This window comes from Anomaloglossus baeobatrachus, chromosome 5 (genome assembly GCF_048569485.1).
Source record: "Anomaloglossus baeobatrachus isolate aAnoBae1 chromosome 5, aAnoBae1.hap1, whole genome shotgun sequence".
Lineage (NCBI taxonomy): Eukaryota > Metazoa > Chordata > Amphibia > Anura > Aromobatidae > Anomaloglossus > Anomaloglossus baeobatrachus.
Window position 1 is genome coordinate 590,451,367 of NC_134357.1, and position 21,090 is coordinate 590,472,456.

The following is a 21,090-nucleotide window of genomic DNA, read 5'->3' on the forward strand; positions in this document are numbered from 1 at the left end:
CCGTGTATATAATCCTATCCTGTGTGATACTGACTGCTGAGCTGTGTATCTAATCCTCTCCTGTGTGATACTGTCTGCTGAGCTGTGTATCTAATCCTCTCCTGTGTGATACTGACTGCTGAGCCGTGTATCTAATCCTATCCTTGTGATACTGTCTGCTGAGCTGTGTATCTAATCCTCTCCTGTGTGATACTGTCTGCTGAGCTGTGTATCTAATCCTACCCTGTGTGATACTGACTGCTGAGCTGTGTATCTAATCCTCTCCTGTGTGATACTGACTGCTGAGCTGTGTATCTAATCCTATCCTGTGTGATACTGTCTGCTGAGCCATGTATCTAATCCTATCCTGTGTGATACTGTCTGCTGAGCCATGTATCTAATCCTGTGTGATACTGACTGCTGAGCCGTGTATCTAATCCTCTCCTGTGTGATACTGTCTGCTGAGCTGTGTATCTAATCCTCTACTGTGTGATACTGTCTGCTGAGCTGTGTATCTAATCCTCTCCTGTGTGATACTGTCTGCTGAGCTGTGTATCTAATAATATCCTGTTTGATACTGTCTGCTGAGCTGTGTATCTAATCCTCTCCTGTGTGATACTGTCTGCTGAGCTGTGTATCTAATAATATCCTGTTTGATACTGTCTGCTGAGCTGTGTATCTAATCCTCTCCTGTGTGATACTGTCTGCTGAGCTGTGTATCTAATCCTCTCCTGTGTGATATTGTCTGCTGAGCTGTGTATCTAATCCTCTCCTGTGTGATACTGTCTGCTGAGCTGTGTATCTAATCCTCTTCTGTGTGATACTGTCTGCTGAGCTGTGTATCTAATCCTCTCCTGTGTGATACTGTCTGCTGAGCTGTGTATCTAATCCTCTCCTGTGTGATACTGTCTGCTGAGCTGTGTATCTAATCCTATCCTGTGTGATACTGTCTGCTGAGCTGTGTATCTAATCCTGTCCTGTGTGGTACTGTCTGCTGAGTTGTGTATCTAATCCTCTCCTGTGTGATACTGTCTGCTGAGCTGTGTATCTAATCCTGTCCTGTGTGATACTGTCTGCTGAGCTGTGTATCTAATCCTGTCCTGTGTGATACTGTCTGCTGAGCTGTGTATCTAATCCTGTCCTGTGTGGTACTGTCTGCTGAGCTGTGTATCTAATCCTCTCCTGTGTGATACTGTCTGCTGAGCTGTGTATCTAATCCTGTCCTGTGTGGTACTGTCTGCTGAGCTGTGTATCTAATCCTGTCCTGTGTGGTACTGTCTGCTGAGCTCTGGCCTCCTCCCAGTCCCCCATTATGAAGCCATTACACAGTACATGTGTAGGGGTTGCCCCCGCGGTGGCGCCCCGTTTGTTCCGCCTCTGACCTGCAGCCGGGGGTTGATGGTGAAGCTGCCGGACGTGGGGTTCATGCAGGACACGTACTGCACGTTCATGATCTCTTTCATGGTCAGCTTGTTCCGGTCGTACCTGCAACGACAGCGAAAGGTTAAGCTCCGATAATGGCAAATATGGCAGGCGGCGGAGAGGGTTTGTTCCAGTGCACACTAGTACACAGTAACGCCCCCTCAGCTGTGAGCAGGCGGTGGTCCGCTCTTTACCAGTGGCCGTAGTCCATGTGTTGCCGGATCAGGGTGTGCGGCTGCACCGTCCCGTACGTGTCCACCTCCGGCATGTTCATGTCATCGATGAAGTAGATCAGCTTCTTGGTTCCCGGAGGACCGTAGTTACGGCCAGACTTCTTCTCCAAAGGCTTCTCTAGGATCGCTGAGGACAGACACAGAGAACACAGAGATCATCACCCTCAGAGCAGCATGTGAACAGTGTGAGTATGCATTGAAGTAGGACCCCCCGGTGTGGACAGGTAATTCAACTGGTACATCTACTGTAAAGCTATTGAAAAGCCTGGGGTCTGAATATACAGAGCTCGAGAAGCAACACTTCTGTCCAGAGCTTGCAATCTAACACATCTGACCCCTGGTCAGCCTTCATTGAAGTAGGACCTCCCGGTGTGGACAGGTAATTGGACTGGCACATCTGCTGTAAAGCAGATAAAAATCCTGGGTTCTGTGTATTCAGAGATCAAGAAGCGACACTTGTGTCACCTCTGGAGTAGACGGACAGGCACTGGTTTTTCAGCTATGAACATTTGGGTTTTTCTGGAAAGCGTAGATCCTCCAGTTATGAGAGAAACATTTTCAGCATCGTGATCACAAGAGGAATAACATGCTTGTCATTACATAACTGCCATAGGCGCAGCAGCCCCAAATTAGAAACAGATAGATAATGCTATCCATGCCATGTTTCATCTCTATAGAAAGGTAAAATCATGATAGGAAACATGATCACAATATCTTCTGAATGTGACCTGGCGAGGATATCCTTAATGTACGTATCTCAAAATATTCTAGAGACCGAAGCCACAACCCACAATCAGCCCCATCTGCAGTCACTAAGGGGAGTGAGTGTTCTCTAATAAATACAGAAATTTGAGCTGACACCTTGTTCAATGCTGGAAGATAGAGTTCGGTGTAGGATTGCTCCGTATATTTTAATAGGTGTAAATGAAGGCGGCTGTACAGCTGCCAGGGGCTCATAAAGAAGTCTGCAGCTAATAGTCTGAGCTGGAGATGAGCGGAACGAGACAAGAAGCCGATACCTAGAGCGAAGGATGTGGCTCCTGGGAACATAACCTACATTTGTGCAAATATTTATAAAGGAGGTGTGAGGAACATGCAGACATCCCCACACGTTTACTGGACACGACCTGTCTGAGAAGAACCACCTCCAAAATGTCTGCTTTGGTTTTTAATAACTCATGTACCTCCCACATACCTCCCACCTGGTGACCTATGACATGTCCAGCCCGGACATGGGATGTGCCTTCAGGTTCCAAAGAATTATGAATTTTCAGCTTTCCTCATATCTCCGCCCCTGAGCGTCCAATGCGAAAAATATCCCCATCATGTTTCCTATTATGATTTTATCTATCCATAGCTAGGAAACATGATGGGCAGAGTTACCAGTGGGGCTTTGGGATGCGGCCTCGCCTTCCCAATTTTCTAACAGGCGTCACACGAAAGGTATTAGACTGCCACATTGGCCCCCATTTTTGGCCAGTTGAAATGCTAGGCTAGCCTGGCCTTAGTCTCAGTAATCCCTAGGTGTCCAGTCATGAGAATCTCATGCAATCCACAACAACTCTGCCCAGAACAAACAGAGTATCTCTAACTGTTGGTCCCTGGGCCACGCATCCGGTGAACCCTGCAGGACCGTGAACCGGTATATCTATTTTTGGAGTCTGAGGGAGGCTGTGCTGTCTGCTCCTTAAGAGCTTTCAGGCTGTCGTCAGTTTCCCGGGATCTGTCTCCTGGTCTCCGTCTGACTCGGCTGCCCATTAGTCGGAAGGGGGAAAGCTGTCGGACCTCCATTTCCTTGGGCTGGGCTCTGCCACTCCCACTGCAAGTGACAGCAGCCATGGCCGCTTCACCTCCGTTCCTGACCAAGTCACCGGTTTAGACAGAATTACCTGGCCTCCTGACACCACGATTGTGGAGGAATCCTGCAGAGAGACCTTACCTGGGAGCCCGGCCACTCCTGGGACAGCCTCAATCTCAATTGCCTGTTTTCCCCTGCAGCAAAGGTTCCAGAGGATTATGAAATTGCAGCTTTCCTCATATCTCTGCCTCTGAGCTTTCCAAAAGGAAAGTATTACCATCATGTTTCCTACTATGATTTTATCTATCGATAGCTAGGAAACATGATGGGTCTATTGTCTTCGGGAGGCTAGTTATTATTTATGGGCTGATACACAAGTCGAACAACTAAGGAAATATATGTGTGTCCCACTGTCCTGATGTCTGCCATCTTTGTGGGGGCTGTGCACACCACAATTCTATATTTTTTACCTGTGAGCCATGTTGTCTCCAGGTTCCCTTTGAAACTTCTCTGAAACTAGAAATCACGCACCCACTTCCCTAGCTGAATTACTTTTGACACCAGGGGGTCTTGCCTTGGCACAGACTCCCGAGGGGTACAGGGCACAGACACCCAGGGGGTAAAAGGCTCAGACTCCCGGGGGAACAGGGCACACCTCACCTTGCAGCATGGCAGAAGTGGTGTAGTAGTTGAAGGGCACATTCTTGATCAGATACTCGTCGGGGTCCAGAGACGACAGCTTCTCTCCCACCAGTACGGACTTCCCGGTGCCCGCGTTGCCCACCAGCATCACCGGCCTCTTGTTCTCCAGGAGTTTGTCCATGAAGTACCGGACTCGGATTGTCTCAGTCGTGTGAACCAAGCAAGCCTGAAAAACCCAAAGACAAAATCTGGCCCTCAAGACTTCCAGCTATGGACGCTGACTTTTCTCTCACGCTCGCTGCTGGTTCAGTGTCTGCTTTTCCAGTGTCTGGCAGAATCCAGCAGCAGATGTGAGAGCGCAGCTCCGGCTGTGAATAGAGAGAACACCTCATACATGTACAACGTCAGGGCACAGACCTGGAGAGGCATGTCTGGATCAAACTCGAACTTCGGGATCAGCTTTGACCACAGCTCAAACTTCTTGGTCTCCGGGTCTATATAATAGTCGAAGACGGTGCCCTGCGAGGGGAACTTGATGGTCTTGAATTCTGTGAGCCACCATTTACTGAACTCCACCCTGTAGTCAATGAGCTGAGGGAGAAACGGGAAAGATCACACGGTGAACGGCAGACATGAAGTGTCACCACAAACTGTGTACCGGGAACCAGCCGTATACTGGGAACACACCAAAAGACCCTACATAAACTGGGAACACAGCAGAAGACCCTCCATATATCGGGAACACCCCACAAGACCCTTTGTATACTGGGAACACCCCACAAGACCCTTTGTATACTGGAAACACCCCAGAAGGGCCACCATATACCGGGAACACCTCACAAGACCCTCCGTATACCGGGAACACCCCACAAGACCGGCGTTAACCGGAAACATCCCCCAACACCCTCCATACACCGAGAACACCCCAGAAGAACCGCAATATACTGAGAACACCCCACAAGACCTGCCGTATACCGGGAACACCCCACAAGACCCTCCGAATACCAGGAAAACCCCACAAGACCCTACATATACCGGGAACACCCCATAAGACCTACCATATACTGAGAACACCCAACAAGACCCTCCGTATACTGGGAACACTTAACAAGACCCGCTATATACCGGGAACATCCCACAAGACCTGCTGTATGCCGAGAACACCCCACAAGTCCTGCTGTATGCCGAGAACACCCCACAAGACCTGGCATTAAATCAGAAACATCCCACAAGACCCTCCATACACCAAGAACACACCACAAGACCCACTATATACTGGGAACACCCCGCAAGACCCTCTGTATACCGGAAACACCCGACAAGACCCTCTATAAACCGGCAACACTCTACAAGACCCGATATATACCAGTAACACCCCACAAGACCCTTCGTATACTGGGAACACCCCACAAGACCCTCCGTATACCAGTAACACCTCACAAGACCTTCCATATACTGGGAACACCCCACAAGACCCTTCGTATACCGGGAACACCCCACAAGACCCTTCGTATACCGGGAACACCCAACAAGACCCTCCATAAACCGGGAACACTCTATAAGACCTGCTATATACTGGGAACAGCCAACAAGACCCTTCATATACCGGAAACACCCCACAAGACCCTTCGTATACTGGGAACACCCCACAAGACCTGCTGTATACCAGGAACACCTCACAAGACCCTCTGTATACCGGGAACACTCTACAATACCCTCCATATACCAGGAACACCCCACAAGACCCTCCGTATACCAGGAACACCCCACAAGACCTTCCATACATCGGGAACACCCAACAAGACCCTCTGTATACTGGGAACACCCCACAAGACCTGCCATACACCAGGAACACCCAACAAGACCCTCTGTATACTGGGAACACCCCACAAGACCTGCCATATGCTGAGAACACTCCACAAGACCTTCCATACACCGGAAACACCCCACAAGACCCTTCGTATACCGGAAACACCACACAAGACCCTTCGTATACCGGGAACACCACACAAGACCCTTCGTATACCGGGAACACCCCACAAGACCTGCCATATGCTGAGAACACCCCACAAGACCTTCCATACACCGGAAACACCCCACAAGACCCTTCGTATACCGGGAACACCCCACAAGACCTTTCATACACCGGGAACACCCAACAAGACCCTCTGTATACTGGGAACACCCCACAAGATCTTCCATACACCGGAAACACCTCACAAGACCCTCTGTATACTGGGAACACCCCACAAGATCTTCCATACACCAGAAATACCCCTCAAGACCCTCTGTATACTGGGAACACCCCACAAGACCTTCCATACATCGGGAACACCCCTGAAGACCTGGGAACACCCCACAAGACCCTCCGTATACTGGGAACACCCCACAAGACCCTCCATATACATACTGGGAACACCCTACAAGACCCCCCCTGTATACCAGGAACACTCCACAAGACCCTCCGTATACTGGGAACGCCCCACAAGCCCCTCCGTACACCTGGATGTCCGGTAGCTGCAGCAGGAGGGATACTCCTGGACCCTTTACACCAGCAGACCGAGTAAGACACAGATGTAGTAATTCCCCTTCTACCCATGATCCTTTACCGGGTGATAAAGGGCCGGTGTTTTAGGCTTTTCCCCGTCCGTGAACCGGCCGCGGTGAGGATTCAAGATTACCGGCAGAGTCTGCTTTCTAACTTGTTTTTTCCTTCACCCTCTTTACAAGAAAAGCCTTGACATTTCCAAGCTCCTTAATATCGATTTAATGGTTTGGCGAGAGATTAAAAGTTAAGGCGCAGAATATCAATGAGCGACCTTAGGAGGAGCCGGAGCGGGGAGAAAACGTGTTCTCATTCAGCGAGTGCTCCCAGGTGAGCGGGGGAAGGGGAAAGAGGCTAAACGGCAGCGAAACAAGCGCCTCGTTCACACGGAGCTCCCGCCTCTGAGCCGTCCCTTTAAGAAGTCTCTGGAAGGAGAATGGTTTAACGCAAATTACTGCCAGTCCGAGAGGAAATTACGTCTTGTTCTCACGTCTCCACAATCCCCCCTAATCCCATTATCTGTATCGCCGCTCCGTATTTCAGGACGGCCGCAGGATTAACGCTACGCTCAACGGCAAAACGGGAATATTGTACACAAGATACTATAATCCCCATCATCCGCCTACATCGTAAGCAGCCAATGATCGCAGGTCCGGACCGGCGCCGAGCGAGGAAAGGAGAGCGATGGCGGAAGACAGCAGAAAACAAGTGGTACTGTGCAGTGTATATATACAGATACTCAGGATTACACCCAGTATACAGGAGAAGTGGTACTGTGCAGTGTATATATACAGAATAATACAGATACTGAGGATTACACCCAGTATACAGGACAGGAGAAGTGGTACTGTGCAGTGTATATATACAGAATAATACAGATACTGAGGATTACACCCAGTATACAGGACAGGAGAAGTGGTACTGTGCAGTGTATATATACAGATACTCAGGATTACACCCAGTATACAGGAGAAGTGGTACTGTGCAGTGTATATATACAGAATAATACAGATACTGAGGATTACACCCAGTATACAGGACAGGAGAAGTGGTACTGTGCAGTGTATATATACAGATACTCAGGATTACACCCAGTATACAGGAGAAGTGGTACTGTGCAGTGAATATACACAATAATACAGATACTGAGGATTACACCCAGTATACAGGACAGGAGAAGTGGTACTGTGCAGTGTATATATACAGAATAATACAGATACTGAGGATTACACCCAGTATACAGGACAGGAGAAGTGGTACTGTGCAGTGTATATATACAGAATAATATAGGTACTGAGGATTACACCCAGTATACAGGACAGGAGAAGTGGTACTGTGCAGTGTATATATACAGAATAATACAAATACTGAGGATTACACCCAGTATACAGGACAGGAGAAATGGTACTGTGCAGTGTATATATACAGGATAATACAGATACTGAGGATTACACCCAGTATACAGGACAGGAGAAGTGGTACTGTGCAGTGTATATATACAGAATAATACAGATACTGAGGATTACACCCAGTATACAGGACAGGAGAAGTGGTACTGTGCAGTGTATATGTACAGAATAATACAGATACTGAGGATTACACCCAGTATACAGGACAGGAGAAGTGGTACTGTGCAGTGTATATATACAGAATAATACAGATACTGAGGATTACACCCAGTATACAGGACAGGAGAAGTGGTACTGTGCAGTGAATATACAGAATAATACAGATACTGAGGATTACACCCAGTATACAGGACAGGAGAAGTGGTACTGTACAGTGTATATATACAGAATAATACAGATACTGAGGATTACACCCAGTATACAGGACAGGAGAAGTGGTACTGTGCAGTGTATATATACAGAATAATACAGACACTGAGGATCACACCCAGTATACAGGACAGGAGAAGTGGTACTGTGCAGTGTATATATACAGAATAATACAGGCACTGAGGATCACACCCAGTATACAGGACAGGAGAAGTGGTACTGTGCAGTGTATATATACAGAATAATACAGATACTGAGGATTACACCCAGTATACAGGACAGGAGGAGTGGTACTGTGCAGTGTATATATACAGAATAATACAGATACTGAGGATTACACCCAGTATACAGGACAGGAGAAGTGGTACTGTGCAGTGTATATACAGAATAATACACATACTGAGGATCACACCCAGTATACAGGACAGGAGAAGTGGTACTGTGCAGTGTATATATACAGAATAATACAGATACTGAGGATTACACCCAGTATACAGGACAGGAGGAGTGGTACTGTGCAGTGTATATAGACAGAATAATACAGATACTAAGGATTACACCCAGTATACGGGACAGGAGAAGTGGTACTGTGCAGTGTATATATACAGAATAATACAGACACTGAGGATTACACCCAGTATACAGGACAGGAGAAGTGGTACTGTGCAGTGTATATATACAGAATAATACAGACACTGAGGATTACACCCAGTATACAGGACAGGAGAAGTGGTACTGTGCAGTGTGTATATACAGAATAATACAGATACTGAGGATTACACCCAGTATACAGGACAGGAGAAGTGGTACTGTGCAGTGTATATATACAGAATAATACAGGTACTGAGGATTACACCCAGTATACAGGACAGGAGAAGTGGTACTGTGCAGTGTATATATACAGAATAATACAGATACTGAGGATACACCCAGTATACAGGACAGGAGGAGTGGTACTGTGCAGTGTATATATACAGAATAATACAGACACTGAGGATTACACCCAGTATACAGGACAGGAGAAGTGGTACTGTGCAGTGTATATATACAGAATAATACAGACACTGAGGATCACACCCAGTATACAGGACAGGAGAAGTGGTACTGTGCAGTGTATATATACAGAATAATACAGATACTGAGGATACACCCAGTATACAGGACAGGAGGAGTGGTACTGTGCAGTGTATATATACAGAATAATACAGACACTGAGGATTACACCCAGTATACAGGACAGGAGAAGTGGTACTGTGCAGTGTATATATACAGAATAATACAGATACTCAGGATTACACCCAGTATACAGGAGAAGTGGTACTGTGCAGTGAATATACAGAATAATACAGATACTGAGGATTACACCCAGTATACAGGACAGGAGAAGTGGTACTGTGCAGTGTGTGTATATACAGAATAATACAGACACTGAGGATCACACCCAGTATACAGGACAGGAGAAGTGGTACTGTGCAGTGTATATATACACAGAATAATACAGATACTGAGGATTACACCCAGTATACAGGACAGGAGAAGTGGTACTGTGCAGTGTATATATACAGAATAATACAGACACTGAGGATTACACCCAGTATACAGGACAGGAGAAGTGGTACTGTGCAGTGTATATATACAGACTAATACAGGTACTGAGGATTACACCCAGTATACAGGACAGGAGAAGTGGTGCTGTGCAGTGTATATATACAGAATAATACAGATACTGAGGATTACACCCAGTATACAGGACAGGAGAAGTGGTACTGTGCAGTGTATATATACAGAATAATACAGATACTGAGGATTACACCCAGTATACAGGACAGGAGAAGTGGTACTGTGCAGTGTATATACCCAGAATAATACAGATACTGAGGATTACACCCAGTATACAGGACAGGAGAAGTGGTACTGTGCAGTGTATATACAGAATAATACAGATACTGAGGATTACACCCAGTATACAGGACAGGAGAAGTGGTACTGTGCAGTGTATATATACAGAATAATACAGGTACTGAGGATTACACCCAGTACACAGGACAGGAGAAGTGGTACTGTGCAGTGTATATATATATACAGAATAATACAGATACTGAGGATTACACCCAGTATACAGGACAGGAGAAGTGGTACTGTGCAGTGTATATATACAGAATAATACAGACACTGAGGATTACACCCAGTATACAGGACAGGAGAAGTGGTACTGTGCAGTGTATATATACAGAATAATACAGGTACTGAGGATTACACCCAGTATACAGGACAGGAGAAGTGGTACTGTGCAGTGTATATATACAGAATAATACAGATACTGAGGATACACCCAGTATACAGGACAGGAGGAGTGGTACTGTGCAGTGTATATATACAGAATAATACAGACACTGAGGATTACACCCAGTATACAGGACAGGAGAAGTGGTACTGTGCAGTGTATATATACAGAATAATACAGACACTGAGGATCACACCCAGTATACAGGACAGGAGAAGTGGTACTGTGCAGTGTATATATACAGAATAATACAGATACTGAGGATACACCCAGTATACAGGACAGGAGGAGTGGTACTGTGCAGTGTATATATACAGAATAATACAGACACTGAGGATTACACCCAGTATACAGGACAGGAGAAGTGGTACTGTGCAGTGTATATATACAGAATAATACAGATACTCAGGATTACACCCAGTATACAGGAGAAGTGGTACTGTGCAGTGAATATACAGAATAATACAGATACTGAGGATTACACCCAGTATACAGGACAGGAGAAGTGGTACTGTGCAGTGTGTGTATATACAGAATAATACAGACACTGAGGATCACACCCAGTATACAGGACAGGAGAAGTGGTACTGTGCAGTGTATATATACACAGAATAATACAGATACTGAGGATTACACCCAGTATACAGGACAGGAGAAGTGGTACTGTGCAGTGTATATATACAGAATAATACAGACACTGAGGATTACACCCAGTATACAGGACAGGAGAAGTGGTACTGTGCAGTGTATATATACAGACTAATACAGGTACTGAGGATTACACCCAGTATACAGGACAGGAGAAGTGGTGCTGTGCAGTGTATATATACAGAATAATACAGATACTGAGGATTACACCCAGTATACAGGACAGGAGAAGTGGTACTGTGCAGTGTATATATACAGAATAATACAGATACTGAGGATTACACCCAGTATACAGGACAGGAGAAGTGGTACTGTGCAGTGTATATACCCAGAATAATACAGATACTGAGGATTACACCCAGTATACAGGACAGGAGAAGTGGTACTGTGCAGTGTATATACAGAATAATACAGATACTGAGGATTACACCCAGTATACAGGACAGGAGAAGTGGTACTGTGCAGTGTATATATACAGAATAATACAGGTACTGAGGATTACACCCAGTACACAGGACAGGAGAAGTGGTACTGTGCAGTGTATATATATATACAGAATAATACAGATACTGAGGATTACACCCAGTATACAGGACAGGAGAAGTGGTACTGTGCAGTGTATACAGAATAATAAAGACACTGAGGATTACACCCAGTATACAGGACAGGAGAAGTGGTACTGTGCAGTGTATATATACAGAATAATACAGGTACTGAGGATTACACCCAGTATACAGGACAGGAGAAGTGGTACTGTGCAGTGTATATATATATACAGAATAATACAGATACTGAGGATTATACCCAGTATACAGGACAGGAGAAGTGGTACTGTGCAGTGTATACAGAATAATAAAGACACTGAGGATTACACCCAGTATACAGGACAGGAGAAGTGGTACTGTGCAGTGTATATGTACAGAATAATACAGATACTGAGGATTACACCCAGTATACAGGACAGGAGAAGTGGTACTGTGCAGTGTATATATACAGAATAATACAGATACTGAGGATTACACCCAGTATACAGGACAGGAGAAGTGGTACTGTGCAGTGTATATATACAGAATAATACAGATACTGAGGATTACACCCAGTATACAGGACAGGAGAAGTGGTACTGTGCAGTGTATATATACAGAATAATACAGATACTGAGGATTACACCCAGTATACAGGACAGGAGAAGTGGTACTGTGCAGTGTATATATACAGAATAATACAGATACTGAGGATTACATCCAGTATACAGGACAGGAGAAGTGGTACTGTGCAGTGTATATATACAGAATAATACAGATACTGAGGATTACACCCAGTATACATGACAGGAGAAGTGGTACTGTGCAGTGTATATATACAGAATAATACAGACACTGAGGATTACACCCAGTATACAGGACAGGAGAAGTGGTACTGTGCAGTGTATATATACAGAATAATAAAGGTACTGAGGATTACACCCAGTATACAGGACAGGAGAAGTGGTACTGTGCAGTGTGTATATACAGAATAATACAGATACTGAGGATTACACCCAGTATACAGGACAGGAGAAGTGGTACTGTGCAGTGTATATATACAGAATAATACAGATACTGAGGATTACACCCAGTATACAGGACAGGAGAAGTGGTACTGTGCAGTGTATATATACAGAATAATACAGATACTGAGGATTACACCCAGTATACAGGACAGGAGAAGTGGTACTGTGCAGTGTATATACAGAATAATACAGATACTGAGGATTACACCCAGTATACAGGACAGGAGAAGTGGTACTGTGCAGTGTATATATACAGAATAATACAGAAACTGAGGATTACACCCAGTATACAGGACAGGAGGAGTGGTACTGTGCAGTGTATATATATAGAATAATACAGATACTGAGGATTACACCCAGTATACAGGACAGGAGAAGTGGTACTGTGCAGTGTATATATACAGAATAATACAGACACTGAGGATTACACCCAGTATACAGGAGAAGTGGTACTGTGCAGTGTATATACAGAATAATACAGATACTGAGGATTACACCCAGTATACAGGAGAAGTGGCACTGTGCAGTGTATATATACAGAATAATACAGATACTGAGGATTACACCCAGTATACAGGACAGGGGAAGTGGTACTGTGCAGTGTATATACAGAATAATACAGATACTGAGGATTACACCCAGTATACAGGACAGGAGAAGAGGTACTGTGCAGTGTATATATACAGAATAATACACATACTGAGGATTACACCAAGTATACAGGACAGGAGAAGTGGTACTGTGCAGTGTATATATACAAAATAATACAGATACTGAGGATTACACCCAGTATACAGGACAGGAGAAGTGGTACTGTGCAGTGTATATATACAGAATAATACAGACACTGAGGATCACACCCAGGATACAGGCCAGGAGAAGTGGTACTGTGCAGTGTATATATACAGAATAATACAGATACTGAGGATACACCCAGTATACAGGACAGGAGGAGTGGTACTGTGCAGTGTATATATACAGAATAATACAGACACTGAGGATTACACCCAGTATACAGGACAGGAGAAGTGGTACTGTGCAGTGTATATATACAGAATAATACAGATACTCAGGATTACACCCAGTATACAGGAGAAGTGGTACTGTGCAGTGAATATACAGAATAATACAGATACTGAGGATTACACCCAGTATACAGGACAGGAGAAGTGGTACTGTGCAGTGTGTGTATATACAGAATAATACAGACACTGAGGATCACACCCAGTATACAGGACAGAAGTGGTACTGTGCAGTGTATATATACAGAATAATACAGACACTGAGGATTACACCCAGTATACAGGACAGGACAAGTGGTACTGTGCAGTGTATATATACAGAATAATACAGATACTGAGGATTACACCCAGTATACAGGACAGGAGAAGTGGTACTGTGCAGTGTATATATACAGAATAATACAGGTACTGAGGATTACACCCAGTATACAGGACAGGAGAAGTGGTACTGTGCAGTGTATATATACACAGAATAATACAGATACTGAGGATTACACCCAGTATACAGGACAGGAGAAGTGGTACTGTGCAGTGTATATATACAGAATAATACAGACACTGAGGATTACACCCAGTATACAGGACAGGAGAAGTGGTACTGTGCAGTGTATATATACAGAATAATACAGGTACTGAGGATTACACCCAGTATACAGGACAGGAGAAGTGGTGCTGTGCAGTGTATATATACAGAATAATACAGATACTGAGGATTACACCCAGTATACAGGACAGGAGAAGTGGTACTGTGCAGTGTATATATACAGAATAATACAGATACTGAGGATTACACCCAGTATACAGGACAGGAGAAGTGGTACTGTGCAGTGTATATACCCAGAATAATACAGATACTGAGGATTACACCCAGTATACAGGACAGGAGAAGTGGTACTGTGCAGTGTATATATACAGAATAATACAGGTACTGAGGATTACACCCAGTACACAGGACAGGAGAAGTGGTACTGTGCAGTGTATATATATATACAGAATAATACAGATACTGAGGATTACACCCAGTATACAGGACAGGAGAAGTGGTACAGTGCAGTGTATACAGAATAATAAAGACACTGAGGATTACACCCAGTATACAGGACAGGAGAAGTGGTACTGTGCAGTGTATATATACAGAATAATACAGGTACTGAGGATTACACCCAGTATACAGGACAGGAGAAGTGGTACTGTGCAGTGTATACAGAATAATAAAGACACTGAGGATTACACCCAGTATACAGGACAGGAGAAGTGGTACTGTACAGTGTATATATACAGAATAATACAGATACTGAGGATTACACCCCGTATACAGGACAGGAGAAGTGGTACTGTGCAGTGTATATATACAGAATAATACAGATACTGAGGATTACACCCAGTATACAGGACAGGAGAAGTGGTACTGTGCAGTGTATATATACAGAATAATACAGATACTGAGGATTACACCCAGTATACAGGACAGGAGAAGTGGTACTGTGCAGTGTATATATACAGAATAGTACAGGTACTGAGGATTACACCCAGTATACAGGACAGGAGAAGTGGTACTGTGCAGTGTATATATACAGAATAATACAGATACTGAGGATTACACCCAGTATACAGGACAGGAGAAGTGGTACTGTGCAGTGTATATATACAGAATAATACAGATACTGAGGATTACACCCAGTATACAGGACAGGAGAAGTGGTACTGTGCAGTGTATATATACAGAATAATACAGATACTGAGGATTACATCCAGTATACAGGACAGGAGAAGTGGTACTGTGCAGTGTATATATACAGAATAATACAGATACTGAGGATTACACCCAGTATACATGACAGGAGAAGTGGTACTGTGCAGTGTATATATACAGAATAATACAGACACTGAGGATTACACCCAGTATACAGGACAGGAGAAGTGGTACTGTGCAGTGTATATATACAGAATAATAAAGGTACTGAGGATTACACCCAGTATACAGGACAGGAGAAGTGGTACTGTGCAGTGTGTATATACAGAATAATACAGATACTGAGGATTACACCCAGTATACAGGACAGGAGAAGTGGTACTGTGCAGTGTATATATACAGAATAATACAGATACTGAGGATTACACCCAGTATACAGGACAGGAGAAGTGGTACTGTGCAGTGTATATATACAGAATAATACAGATACTGAGGATTACACCCAGTATACAGGACAGGAGAAGTGGTACTGTGCAGTGTATATACAGAATAATACAGATACTGAGGATTACACCCAGTATACAGGACAGGAGAAGTGGTACTGTGCAGTGTATATATACAGAATAATACAGAAACTGAGGATTACACCCAGTATACAGGACAGGAGGAGTGGTACTGTGCAGTGTATATATATAGAATAATACAGATACTGAGGATTACACCCAGTATACAGGACAGGAGAAGTGGTACTGTGCAGTGTATATATACAGAATAATACAGACACTGAGGATTACACCCAGTATACAGGAGAAGTGGTACTGTGCAGTGTATATACAGAATAATACAGATACTGAGGATTACACCCAGTATACAGGAGAAGTGGCACTGTGCAGTGTATATATACAGAATAATACAGATACTGAGGATTACACCCAGTATACAGGACAGGGGAAGTGGTACTGTGCAGTGTATATACAGAATAATACAGATACTGAGGATTACACCCAGTATACAGGACAGGAGAAGAGGTACTGTGCAGTGTATATATACAGAATAATACACATACTGAGGATTACACCCAGTATACAGGACAGGAGAAGTGGTACTGTGCAGTGTATATATACAGAATAATACAGATACTGAGGATTACACCCAGTATACAGGACAGGAGAAGTGGTAATGTGCAGTGTATATATACAGAATAATACAGATACTGAGGATTACACCCAGTATACAGGACAGGAGAAGTGGTACTGTGCAGTGTATATATACAGAATAATACAGACACTGAGGATTACACCCAGTATACAGGAGAAGTGGTACTGTGCAGTGTATATACAGAATAATACAGATACTGAGGATTACACCCAGTATACAGGACAGGAGAAGTGGTACTGTGCAGTGTATATATACAGAATAATACAGACACTGAGGATTACACCCAGTATACAGGACAGGGGAAGTGGTACTGTGCAGTGTATATACAGAATAATACAGATACTGAGGATTACACCCAGTATACAGGACAGGAGAAGTGGTACTGTGCAGTGTATATACAGAATAATACAGATACTGAGGATTACACCCAGTATACAGGACAGGAGAAGTGGTACTGTGCAGTGTATATATACAGAATAATACAGACACTGAGGATTACACCCAGTATACAGGACAGGAGAAGAGGTACTGTGCAGTGTATATATACAGAATAATACACATACTGAGGATTACACCCAGTATACAGGACAGGAGAAGTGGTACTGTGCAGTGTATATATACAGAATAATACAGATACTGAGGATTACACCCAGTATACAGGACAGGAGAAGTGGTAATGTGCAGTGTATATATACAGAATAATACAGATACTGAGAATTATACCCAGTATACAGGACAGGAGAAGTGGTACTGTGTAGTGTATATATACAGAATAATACAGACACTGAGGATTACACCCAGTATACAGGAGAAGTGGTACTGTGCAGTGTATATACAGAATAATACAGATACTGAGGATTACACCCAGTATACAGGACAGGAGAAGTGGTACTGTGCAGTGTATATATACAGAATAATACAGACACTGAGGATTACACCCAGTATACAGGACAGGGGAAGTGGTACTGTGCAGTGTATATACAGAATAATACAGATACTGAGGATTACACCCAGTATACAGGACAGGAGAAGTGGTACTGTGCAGTGTATATACAGAATAATACAGATACTGAGGATTACACCCAGTATACAGGACAGGAGAAGTGGTACTGTGCAGTGTATATACAGAATAATACAGATACTGAGGATTACACCCAGTATACAGGACAGGAGAAGTGGTACTGTGCAGTGTATATATACAGAATAATACAGACACTGAGGATTACACCCAGTATACAGGACAGGAGAAGAGGTACTGTGCAGTGTATATATACAGAATAATACACATACTGAGGATTACACCCAGTATACAGGACAGGAGAAGTGGTACTGTGCAGTGTATATATACAGAATAATACAGATACTGAGGATTACACCCAGTATACAGGACAGGAGAAGTGGTAATGTGCAGTGTATATATACAGAATAATACAGATACTGAGAATTATACCCAGTATACAGGACAGGAGAAGTGGTACTGTGCAGTGTATATATACAGAATAATACAGACACTGAGGATTACACCCAGTATACAGGACAGGAGAAGTGGTACTGTGCAGAGTATATATACAGAATAATACAGATACTGAGGATTACACCCTGTATACAGGACAGGAGAAGTGGTACTGTGCAGTGTATATATACAGAATAATACACATACTGAGGATTACACCCAGTATACAGGACAGGAGAAGTGGTACTGAGCAGTGTATATATACAGAATAATACAGATACTGAGGATTACACCCAGTATACAGGACAGGAGAAGTGGTACTGTGCAGTGTATATATACAGAATAATACAGACACTGAGGATTACACCCAGTATACAGGACAGGTGAAGTGGTACTGTGCAGTGTATATATACAGAATAATACAGATACTGAGGATTACACCCAGTATACAAGACAGGAGAAGTGGTACTGTGCAGTGTATATATACAGAATAATACAGATACTGAAGATTACACCCAGTATACAGGACAGGAGAAGTGGTACTGTGCAGTGTATATATACAGAATAATACAGATACTGAGGATTACACCCAGTATACAGGACAGGAGAAGTGGTACTGTGCAGTGTATATACAGAATAATACAGATACTGAGGATTACACCCAGTATACAGGACAGGAGAAGTGGTACTGTGCAGTGTATATATACAGAATAATACAGATACTGAGGATCACACCCAGTATACAGGACAGGAGAAGTGGTACTGTGCAGTGTATATATACAGAATAATACAGGTACTGAGGATCACACCCAGTATACAAGACAGGAGAAGTGGTACTGTGCAGTGTATATATACAGAATAATACAGATACTGAGGATTACACCCAGTATACAGGACAGGAGGAGTGGTACTGTGCAGTGTATATATACAGAATAATACAGATACTGAGGATTACACCCAGTATACAGGACAGGAGAAGTGGTACTGTGCAGTGTATATACAGAATAATACAGACACTGAGGATTACACCCAGTATACAAGACAGGAGAAGTGGTACTGTGCAGTGTATATATACAGAATAATACAGATACTGAGGATTACACCCAGTATACAGGACAGGAGGAGTGGTACTGTGCAGTGTATATATACAGAATAATACAGATACTGAGGATTACACCCAGTATACAGGACAGGAGGAGTGGTACTGTGCAGTGTATATATACAGAATAATACAGATACTGAGGATTACACCCAGTATACAGGACAGGAGAAGTGGTACTGTGCAGTGTATATATACAGAATAATACAGACACTGAGGATTACACCCAGTATACAGGACAGGAGAAGTGGTACTGTGCAGTGTATATACACAGAATAATACAGACACTGAGGATTACACCCAGTATACAAGACAGGAGAAGTGGTACTGTGCAGTGTATATACACAGAATAATACAGATACTGAGGATTACACCCTGTATACAGGACAGGAGAAGTGGTACTGTGCAGTGTGTATACACAGAATAATACAGGTACTGAGGATTACACCCAGTATACAGGACAGGAGAAGAGGTACTGTGCAGTGTATATATACAGAATAATACAGATACTGAGGATTACACCCAGTATACAGGACAGGAAAAGTGGTACTGTGCAGTGTATATACAGAATAATACAGGTACTGAGGATTACACCCAGTATACAGGACATGAGAAGTGGTACTGTGCAGTGTATATATACAGAATAATACAGACACTGAGGATTACACCCAGTATACAGGACAGGAGAAGTGCTACTGTGCAGTGTATATATACAGAATAATACAGATACTGAGGATTACACCCAGTATACAGGACAGGAGAAGTGGTACTGTGCAGTGTATATATACAGAATAATACAGGTACTGAGGATTACACCCAGTATACAGGACAGGAGAAGTGGTACTGTGCAGTGTTATATACAGAATAATACAGATACTGAGGATTACACCCAGTATACAGGACAGGAGAAGTGGTACTGTGCAGTGTATATGTACAGAATAATACAGATACTGAGGATTACACCCAGTATACAGGACAGGAGAAGTGGTACTGTGCAGTGTGTATATATACAGAATAATACAGATACTGAGGATTACACCCAGTATACAGGACAGGAGAAGTGGTACTGTGCAGTGTATATATACAGAATAATACAGATACTGAGGATTACACCCAGTATACAGGACAGGAGAAGTGGTACTGTGCAGTGTATATATACAGAATAATACAGGTAATGAGGATTACACCCAGTATACAGGACAGGAGAAGTGGTACTGTGCAGTGTATATATACAGAATAATACAGATACTGAGGATTACACCCAGTATACAGGACAGGAGAAGTGGTACTGTGCAGTGTATATACAGAATAATACAGATACTGAGGATTACACCCAGTATACAGGACAGGAGAAGTGGTACTGTGCAGTGTGTATATACAGAATAATACAGATACTGAGGATTACACCCAGTATACAGGACAGGGGAAGTGGTACTGTGCAGTGTATATACAGAATAATACAGATACTGAGGATTATACCCAGTATACAGGACAGGAGAAGTGGTACTGTGCAGTGTATATATACAGAATAATACAGACACTGAGGATTACACCCAGTATACATGACTGATGGACTAGTGAATTGCGCTCCTGGTAATCTAATAAATAAGACACCACACACTGCGTGACATGGATTAAAATTTTGGCCACAGCAGCCCTTTATTTTAATAAGAAAAAACATCAATAAGAAAAAACAAGATTATCGGCCCAGAGATGTGGTTGTTATAAATCCCAGCCCCATATCCCCCTCCGCCGTGTACACCTAGCTCAAGGGGGAATCTGGG

At 43.4% G+C, this 21,090-nt stretch overlaps 1 protein-coding gene across 1 annotated transcript in view; it reads right to left on the reverse strand.

Moving 5' to 3' along the window:
• The window catches only part of DNAH9 (dynein axonemal heavy chain 9), a 324,201-nt gene that overhangs the window by 91,217 nt on the left and 211,894 nt on the right, over nt 1-21,090 (reverse strand). The window contains 4 exon segments of the mRNA XM_075351461.1: nt 1,362-1,464; nt 1,596-1,761; nt 4,093-4,300; nt 4,492-4,665. Of these exon segments, the coding sequence (XP_075207576.1) occupies nt 1,362-1,464; nt 1,596-1,761; nt 4,093-4,300; nt 4,492-4,665 (651 nt within the window).